The 10441-nt window shown below is 38.0% G+C and overlaps 1 protein-coding gene across 7 annotated transcripts in view; it reads left to right on the plus strand.

The window, feature by feature from the left end:
• LOC107738909 (protein kinase C and casein kinase II substrate protein 3-like) overlaps positions 1 to 9842 on the plus strand; it is a 40786-nt gene extending 30944 nt beyond the window's left edge. For 3 of the 7 annotated variants that reach the window (XM_016550829.1, XM_016550833.1, XM_016550830.1), the window contains 5 exons: positions 5277 to 5377; positions 6270 to 6426; positions 7971 to 8206; positions 8618 to 8773; positions 9489 to 9842. In XM_016550829.1, coding sequence (XP_016406315.1) covers positions 5324 to 5377; positions 6270 to 6426; positions 7971 to 8206; positions 8618 to 8773; positions 9489 to 9746 — 861 coding nt within the window. In that variant the 5' untranslated portion in view covers positions 5277 to 5323 and the 3' untranslated portion in view covers positions 9747 to 9842. Of the gene's footprint in view, positions 1 to 4936; positions 5058 to 5276; positions 5378 to 6269; positions 6427 to 7970; positions 8207 to 8617; positions 8774 to 9488 lie in introns of those variants that run through there. The other 4 variants (XM_016550831.1, XM_016550835.1, XM_016550834.1 and 1 more) reach the window with 2 other exon arrangements.
• The last annotated feature ends 599 nt before the right edge of the window (positions 9843 to 10441 follow it).

A 10441-nucleotide genomic window follows, 5' to 3' on the forward strand; every position in this document is an offset into this window, starting at 1 on the left:
TTTTGTACGCGAAGAAAACAAAAATAACGACTTTATTCAACAATTTGTCTCCTCTGTCTCTCCGCATCACCATAGCGCCATTTTGGAGAATATCCGCTGAACGCAAACTGCGTACGCTCTTCTGTGTCAGCCACGACACAAGGATACGTGTTCTACGTGTAGAGGAGACGACTTGTTGAATAAAGTCGCTATTTTTGTTTTCTTTGCGTACAAAAAGTATTATCGTCGCTTCATAATGTTACGGTTGAACCACTGATGGCAGATGGACTATTCTGACGATGTCTTTGATACTTTTCTGGACCTTGACAGTGTAATTTACTTGGCAGTCAATGGGACAGTCACAAGCCTCCCGGTTTTCATCCAAAATATCTTAAATCGCGTTCCGAAGAAGAACGAAGCTTTTACGGGTTTGGAACGACATGGGGGTAAGTGATTAATGACAAAATGTTCATTTTGGGGTGGAATAACCCTTTAATTTAGGGCCCCATGAAATCTGTTTTATTTTCCCCCAAAGTCTATTTTCATATTATTTTTTTTCCTGGATTCTGTGTTTTATGATTCAATACAAATTTATTATAAATATGGTGTCTAATTAAATGAATTAATAAGACTTTAACAATTGAATCGGTCTTATAAAATGTAATGAAATGATAACAATTAATTTACAACAAAACATTGCATTTTTATTATTGTCAAATAAGATGCTGCACAACAGTACAACTGTATACATTAATGAAAAATACCTTGGTTGTATGATAATCCTTAAAATATTATTATTATTATTACTACTACTACTACTTGAGAATTACAATTTTGTATACAATAGTAAAATATTTCTTTCATAATTTCTTCAAGTTAAACCAGACTTTTATTTTGATGGGTTGTTGTAAAGGTCTTTCAGTATTACTTTCAGTTTCAGTGTGTATGTGACCATAGTTTTTCTCAAATTAAATAGTGAAAAGCTTGTGAAGTGTTACTCAGAGCAGCTCTGGTGATGAAGTTCATGCATTAATGTTCTCGTATATTGAGACGCAGATGCTGAAATAACTGTGAGCGTCACGTTTGTTTGAGTTTGTGTATCCGAGGAAATTGCGTCATTCATTTACACAGAGACATGCAGCGTTAGCCTATTAGCGTCAAACACTGACTGGCTGTTGTCGCATATATTTCTGCGGTTATATTAATCCATATCGAGTAAAAATGTCCAGAGCTTATCATCGTTATCGATTTATCGCAACTCAATATGATATCATTTTATCACCCAGCCCTATAATGTGTACGGTTTCAGATATTTTTTTTAATAGTAGCCAGTATTCTATGCATACTACCCCATTAGAAGTATGCTAGTACTCTGTACCAGTTCTAGTATTCCAGTCAAAGTTTTTGATTTTAAATTAGCAACTGAAGTTCAAGTGAAACTCTCATATCAGCGCTCCTCCTGGCATGTTTGTGAGAAATACCATCATCAGGAGCTGACTTTCCACTCCCGCCCCTGCCTTCACCTCACAGGGAGGAAGTTCAGGGGAAGTAATCCAAGCTCTCTTTATTTGCTGTAAAAAAAAAACAGACTTCTGCTTATTTGCCCAAATGATCTTCAAGGATGTGAAGTCAGATGTAGATGTGATTTACTTTGAACAGCAACAAACAGTTGTGTTAAAAGGATCTGTTTGAAATTAGGGATAAGCCAAAACACAGAACGTAGGGGTTCTTGAAATGTGCTTGAGCAATTTTTTTGCTTAAAAAGTGGCTAATTGTAGAAAAACAACTTTTATTAGCATGCTAACAGTAACTGTTAGACTCTTAGCCATGCTAAAAGCAGTTGTTTCTCTAAAATGCTAAAGCTAAGGCGATATGGACCAAAAATAATATCTTGTAATGGTAATTTTTTATTTATTTGTCCCACTGCACTGTCCAGCCCTACCTTTGTCAAATTTAAAAAGATATTGAAAACCAGGATTTAACAAACCATTCAACAGATTGACAAATCAACATCCACAGCAAATGCTCTTCAACACTCTGTTAGTTCCCAAATCCCCCTTGAGGATGCAAATTTTCCATTAGCATAGCCAGTTTGGCCTGAATTGGAAGCAGATGCCTCTGCGCGGCCAATCCCACTCCTTCCTCCCATTTGTTGTGTCTGTTTGAGGAAGCTATACAACCTTGGCTCAGACAATACGAAAAGAATCCAAGGCCAGAAGTAGTGCTAAATGTATACAAGCACGGGCAGAGCGTGTACAAGGTTCATTAGGTGTACACATACTTGTTCTGTTTGGACTAAATGTAGTTTATGCAATAGCCAAAGCAGTTTGTGCGTTAATAAACAGGTTATTTTAAGGCGATGATTAAGCGCCTGAGAGGCATAGTGTCTCCTGTGTCCCCATGAGCAATAGCGAATGGACACTTCCATGGCATTGGACATATTTTTATCAACATTACTATCTTGCTACACTTTTAAAAATAATGGTTCCATATAAAAGGGGATTTTCCACTAATAAAAATGTAAGGTTCTTTACTGGCGTTTATGGTTAAACCATTAATAACCTGTAACATTCATGGAACATTTCCATTGCACGAATGGAAAAATGGAATTTAGATTATTCAGATTTTTTTCACACTAAGAGCAAAATGGTTCTGTTAAGAATTGTTCACTGAAAGGTTCTTTGGGTAACCATGTTTTTTCTAATTGGAGCTTTTGCACCGGAGGAAAGTTTTCATAGTTCCTATAACAATTGGCTAAAATACACGACTTTTGGTGTGTTCACAACCCAGGAACTTAGAATGATTTTAGTTATAGGAACACCATATGGGGAGACTAAATTAGCCCCTACTACAGAGTAGGGTCTAACCCAGCAAAATAGGAGCTCCCAGTGACGTGTACATTGATTGGCCGAACGCGTGCCATACGAAACACTGGCACCTGCCTTTTTTAAAAAGCAGTGTAAACACCCAGTTTACACATGCTTACTCCAGAAACTAACTCCACGAACATGGAAACCAGTGATAGATGGACAAATGTCAGAAGTCCAGGCTCTTCTCCTTCCTCTATCCTCCAGTTGTTGACGTTGTTGAAGGCCGCGCTTAAATGATGTCGCTGTCAACCAGCTTATGTCACTTCAGAGTTCCTACTGGCAGTGTGAATGCAACATTAATTCTCAGGGTACTGCCCTGGTGGCTAGTCCCTATAAGTGAGTTCCTATAACCACCCAGGTCAAAAGCCCCTAATGTGAAACCCCCATTTTTGAAACCTTTATGTATAAGAGTGTGCAGCGATGGCATAGAAGAACCATTTTGGGTTCTCCAGAGAACCTTTCAGTGAACAGTTCTTAAAAGTACCATTTTTGTTCTTGGTGTAAAGAACATTTGTGACCCGTGCTGGCAAAATGAGTCGGAATGCGCATGGTCTAATATTGAGCTACAGGCAAAATAAGTGAAAAATCCTAGTTTTGGTCGAATTTGAGGTTTTCACAAAAATTAGTTCATCAAGCCCTCTTCTAGTGAATCCCAATGGTTCAAATAGTACCGGTAATTAAACTTCTAAAATTATCTTTATTTGTACGTTTTCTGAGAGGAGATCCTTTTCTCTGCTCACTTCTGGACGACTGCTGCATCTCACCACAAGTTGTAGGATATATCGTTGCGAAGCACAGCATTCCAGCTTTATGAATATTCATAGCGAATTCTGAATGACATGAGTCTGAACCAGTAAAATATGATTTTCAAACCCATGCTGACAAACAAAATGATCGCGCTGACTGTCATTTGCAAACTCTCCGAGAGCGCGCAATCTCCCTATAAAGTACATTATTGCGAAATATGTCTTGGTGAGATTCACACAAACATGATCTGTTATGTCTTACATGAACGTTCAGTTAATGGTTGGGGAAAAATCTGATGTGTAACATTAGATCCATGCATTACAGTAGGTCAAAATATTGATCTGTCTCGATGTTAATCAAACGTTAAAAGAAAAGACGGAATAATTCGCTGCTCTTGTTTAAACTACAGTTTATTTGCATCTTTGTATCTTATTTTTAATAACAAAGATAAAATAAAAAACAGCTACAGTGGTGTGAAAAAGTGTTGGCCCCCTTCCTGATTTCTTATTTTTTTGCATGTTTGTCACACTTTAATGTTTCAGATCATCAAACAAATTTAAATATTAGTAAAAGATAACACAAGTGAACACAACATGCAGTTTTTAAATGAAGGTTTTTATTATTAAGGGAAAACAAAATCCAAAACTACATGACCCTGTGTGAAGAAGTGTTTGCCCCCCTGTTAAAACTGTGGTTTATCACACCTGAGTTCAATTTCTCTAGCCACACCCAGGCCTGATTACTGCCACACCTGAGGAAGGGGGCCAACACTTTTTCACACCACTGTATATTGTGATTTAATAATAATAATATTATTATTATTATTAAGAACATAATTGGAGGAAAATATGCATTGTTGCTTGGTGATTTTGCTTTGGAACCTTCAGAAAACTTTAACTTGATTTTTCTCAAAATCAACTTTGCTGACTCTATCGCCTTCAAATGGCTGTAGCTCAGTCATTTTTTGTCTGATTCCAACAAGTTATATATGATTTTGAAGGCATTTTAATGTAGAATGTGAAAATGAAGAGAACTCATTTTTGAAAATGTGCTCATTCCGACTCATTTTGCCAGCACGGGTCACATTTTAATGATCTAAAGGTCTTTCTTCCACTATAAAAAACCCTTTGTGCAATGGAAAGGTTCCATGGATGTTAAAGGTTCTTCATGGAAAAATCAATGCAAATAAAGAACCTTTATTTTTAGTAGTGTACTCAACATTCCATCAGAACAAATTAGTGGGAGGACCTGGATGACGGTGACATAATTTTTGTGACTCCACCCAGACTGGTGCAGAGAAGCTTCTGCCTCACCTAGGCTGCCTTAGGCAGACACAAAGACCCAGAGAGGTGAGACTGGCCTACGCTGGCTTCCTCTCTGTATTGGAATACAGGATTACTGTGCCTGGGCAGATGTCTTAACTGTAGAGGCCAAGGAGTGTTGGGTCACAACAGGTTGCTTGCAAGTGAAATGTTTATGGAATATATTTTGAATTGCCTCTGCTTAGTTTTTTGGATTGAACTTGAGGGCCTTTGCCATGTAGAGCAGAGACTGGATAAACTAGTTTCTTCTCTGGCAAGACTGCTGTCTTTGGTTGTGTCTTGTTCAATAATGTAAAAATGTTGTTGTTACTAACTACAGTTGTTGGCACTATTTGATTTCATGTCTTGTTCTTCACAGTTTGACAGACAGCCGCCATCATTCCGTGCTGCAAGGGTGACCCCAAAATGTCTTCCAACGGTGATCTGCAAGACGTTGGGAGCTGGGACAGCTTCTGGGAGGTAAGTATCCCCCACCGCAAATACACATATGCACACGATCTTCCTGATAGAGTGGGCCGCATACTGTAGCGTCCAACCAGGGTGTTGGAGACTACAGGAACGGATCCCTGCAGATCTGATATTTCCATGTGTTCTCTAAGAGGTTTTCGCTTCTGGCGAGATTTGTAGTAGGAGTACCACTTCTCCATTGTTTTTTAAGCATGCTTGGTCAGGTCCACACTTGTCTTGGAGAAAACTAACAGATATGAAGTGCTTTTAGATAGTGAAGTGAAAGTGAAAGGTTTATTTTACTATCAGCTTTGTTGGCAGTGTAGTACAGACAGTAATTTTGGGGAGAATCAGGTAGAATGTGCCAGTGGGGTAGTAAAATATATTTTTGGAATGGTGTTGTGTATAATAAATAGTTTATTTGTATTCATAGTTTTGTTTGAAATATAAATTATTCATGTATTCCCTTATAATTCAATTCATCGCTTGACATTACACAGCTTACCCCAAATGTAGCTTACCGCTTTTGAGATTTGTCACAAAGCCCTTGTGTTTGTTGGTGCAAAAATATACAGTAAATACGATCTAATTTCTCCTTGCTTAAAGGAAAATTTAACTTAAAAATAGCACAGCTTACCCTACTCCTAAACTGGTTTATGTATGTTAAAGGAACTAGAGTCATAAATAATGAATCTAATTCTATAAACTTACATTTAATAAGTAATAAACTTTACTTGACTGAAATTTAATTATTCAATGATAATCCTAGCTTTTAACTGCCGTGACAAGATCATTGAGTCACTGAGCTAAACTTGAGAACCGAATCAGTCAGATTTAAAAATAAAATATATCAACTCTGTGTGCAACATTTTAATATGACTCTAACATGACTTTCGTTGGTCAGCCTGGGAACTACAAGAGGACGGTTAAACGCACTGACGATGGCTACAAACTATGCAACGAGCTGGTCAGCTGCTTCCAGGAGCGTGCCAAGATTGAGAAGGGCTATTCTCAGCAGCTGAGTGACTGGGCCAGGAAATGGAGGGGTGTTGTGGAGAAAGGCGAGTATGACTTTGAGTCTCATAGTTCATCCTCCTAAAGTAGACGCATCCCTCTACAGTAACATCAACACATTCTATTCTGATGAGTTTATAAGTATCATAATACAATGATTATAAATCTGTCAGTGATGTTACTCTGCCAGTGCCCACCCTTAATAGTTGTGCAGTAGTTTGGGGAAAAGAAGGTATGAAAGTGCAATATACAGCAGTGGCGAGCGGTGACTTTTTTTAACCGGGTATGCTGAGTGATAAGACCCCCCCGGCTTTTAGGACACTCAAAAGGGATCACAGATGACAAATAGCTAAGAAACACTGTGGCAGGGGTCGATTTAAAAGTATGCACATTTCCTACCTTATTTGTAAATGAAATTCATCTCCAATCCTTCTTCTATCGCTTCAAGTTTATCCATTATTCCAATGCAAGAAAAATATAGCTGGTTTTCCAAGTAAAAACCGCCAAATAACGTTTACACGTAGTTACGTTATGATACGTAATCAGAGGGTGGGGAGATGGGGGGATTCCCCCGGTCTATATAGTCTCTGCATCTGCTAAATTATTTTTTTATTCTCTGTGAATAGGAGTTAAAATTCCCACCGGGGTGACACTAATAACAGACCATGCAAAATACCCAAAAATTTTTTTAAATATTGCAAAGTAACGTTGCAACCTTGCAAACAAAAATAAAATCAGAGGACTTTAACTGTAAGCGACACGAGCATACGCAAAACAAAGGGAACAATATGATGTTTGTTATTATTAAAATTTTATACAGCCCACGTTTTTATAAACATAATTTTTTTTAATTTACTGCTTAGACAATAACGTTGACAATAACGTAGGCCTAGGCCTATATCTTCAACATACGTTGTCTATGACCAAAAATGTAAGAAGATATGTTTTCAGTGGACTGACAGCTTACCTCGTGCATTAAATCTGCCGTAGACCAGCAAATCACTGAGAACGTGCTACAATCCTTAAGAGTCATAGCAACAGAGCGGAGACGAGAAAGCTGCGGAGAATCCGCTCGCCCGGAAGCAACCGCAACTGGTAGATTTAAAGAAAATGACTGCCGTTTGGCAAATAAATAATTGTACGTACTTATTCCTAACTCTTTAAGCTTTAAGTTACATTTCAAATGACAAGGGATCAACTTATATTCATGTTTATATGAATTATCCCGTGAACTTATTCTCTCAAATGGCCTGGGTATGCGGAGCATTCGCAGCTTATATGGACGGAACGCCACTGATATACAGTGATGCGGCCTTTGTCGCTAATGTTGTATTGTGTCAGTGATCACTTTATATTGTGCGTCATTTCTTTAGCAACCAGTGTACATATACTGGATTTTGACTATATTACCTTTTTGAAGACCATGTGACCTTAAAGGGGCAGACACACTGACCTACAGTTAGTATAGACAAGGCAAGACATGTATCTAGAGAGCAGAAGATGAGAATTACTTTTTTGACTTGGGCTTTTAAGCAAATATCCAGTGTAATGAACTGACAGATAAAGCTCAATTCTGATTTCTGTCCTGCAGGCCCACAGTATGGGACTCTGGAAAAGGCCTGGCATGCTTTCATGAATGCAGCAGACAGACTGAGTGAGATCCATATGGAACTAAAAGAGAAACTGGTTGTTGAGGACAGCGAAAAGATTAGAAACTGGCAGAAGGATGCCTTCCACAAGCAAATGATTGGTGGATTCCGTGAGACCAAAGACGCCGATGAAGGCTTCCGCAAGGCCCAGAAACCCTGGGTCCGAAAACTGAAGGATGTGAGTCTCCTCCTGTGCAGAATACAAAGCCAATACTATGAATTTTGATCCATGAGCCACGATGGCTGAGAGAACAACGTTTCATTTGTTTTGTTTTGTGTATTTTGTTTTGTTTTTAAATGGGCAGTACACCCAAAATTATATGTTATCATCTGCTCATCGTCATGGCACCTGAACTAGTTTCTTATGGAATGTAAAATTATGGAATGTAAATTTAGCTTAGTAAAATAGCCTGACCACCATTCACGTTTGGGGTAAACATTAGGATGTGTAAATAATGTCAGAATCTTTATATTTGGGCGAGCTATCCTTTTAAAAGTATGTTTTAGAGAACCATGTGTGTATTTGGTGTAACAGTGTATTTAGTAATGAGTAAATAGTATGGTTGTGTAAAAATCTTCTCTGCGGTAGGTGGAGTCTACCAAAAAGAGTTATCACCAAGCCCGGAAGGAAGAGCGCACGTCACTGACCCGTGAAACACATGCCAAGGCTGACCCCACCAAATCCCAAGATGAGGTCCGCAAGTTCACGGACCGCCTGGAGAAATTTACCCAGGAAGCAGAAAAGGTATGAAAAAAAAGCACAGAAAACATTTTTTTTGTTTTATTAAGGACTTTATTAATTCTTTAGGATTTTATTACGTTTTATTAGTCAATTTATTTTTTAAATCTTTTTTTTTTTTTTTTTGATTTTCCGTTTTGTCTGTAATTACTGTATTAGCTTGTCTACAACTGTCCATGTCTAGGAGGAAGGAGATGGGTGGGGAATGAAATGACAGAATTTCCATAAACTTAGACAAGACAAGGCTTGTTTGTTGCTTGCGCCAATAGTAAAGCCCCTGTGATGATGTCTTTGAACCTGTTGTGACAATTCAAAATTATGGGTGTGAATAACATGTTGTTGAATGTGTTGTTTCATTCACAAAAATATACTTCCTGCAGTTTGTCTTATCAAAGGTGTAATGGGAAACATCATACTTTTATATATTTAAAAGGGTTTTGCTTTCATTTTTCAATAATTTATAGACAGTCATGAAATTCATATTAGTACATTTACATTTCATTTTGCACATGCTTTGATCCAAAGTGACTCACAAATGAAGAAAGTGGTACAGCTTGCTCTTTCAGATTAAACAACTCTAGATCCAAACATTGGGAATGTGCACTGGTCCATTATATGTATTCTGAACAGGAAATTCTGAACTCTGGAATTGACCTTGTAAACTGTGTCCCATGACTCTGTCCCATCAACCGGTTTCTTGTGTTTGGACGTTTGCCCTCAGGCTAAGGAGCGTTATGAGAGAGCCCTGGACGAGCTGAATCACTGTAACCCACGTTACATGGAAGACATGGAGCAAGTGTTTGAAATCACACAGGAGGCAGAAAAGAAGAGGCTGCGCTTTTTTAAAGAAGTGCTGCAGGACTTACACCAGCACATGGACCTCTCCAGCAATGATGGGTTAGTCTCTCTGTCATGCCACTGCTTCACTCTCTACATAGATGCTTATCTTCAAGGACAGCATCCTAATCAAAATATATGATTTGAAACTCTTTATGTCGGCAACAAATCGCATGCAACACAAACACAGTGCTTTAGTGATTTAGAGTAGAGTCATGTTGCTAATGACTCTTTACTATGCATAAAAATATGTAGCACACACAAATTGTAAGATAATTTCATCTTAATTAGATTGCAGTATTTGCAATCAATATGTTTCAATACTGAATTTAGTATGCTGATATTCATAATCTGCATTTCCCTTGACTTTAACCATCATTTTGGCATAATTCTCACTGGCTTGTCACCGTGCATTCTGGGATTGCCTTATCCACAAAGTACACATGTGATACTTCTGTAGAATTTGACTAAAATTAGGTATTTAGAAGGCAGCTTCCAATAGACCTTATTCAGGGTAGAGCCATGTTTAATTTTTGACCTGCAGAAACTAGGCTGTGAGGGATAGAAGTACAGTGTATTAAATGGATTGTACTGTTGTTTAACAACTTACCAATTGGTCAGCAGATGAAACGTCTTTTCAAAAGACTCTCAGTTGACAAAACCCTCTATAAAACAGTTTTGAAAGTTGAGTTTTAAAAATGACATGTGATATAGGTCCTTCATACAGCGTGTGCCATTGTAAAGACTCTGAGTCTATCCCTTATAGCTTTGTTTTCATCCATGTAAAATTAAAAATGGCATATACCCTGTCTAAGTAAGACCTGTAGAGTTTGTTAG

This window comes from Sinocyclocheilus rhinocerous, unplaced genomic scaffold (assembly GCF_001515625.1).
Source record: "Sinocyclocheilus rhinocerous isolate Xijiao unplaced genomic scaffold, SAMN03320098_v1.1 scaffold1396, whole genome shotgun sequence".
NCBI lineage: Eukaryota > Metazoa > Chordata > Actinopteri > Cypriniformes > Cyprinidae > Sinocyclocheilus > Sinocyclocheilus rhinocerous.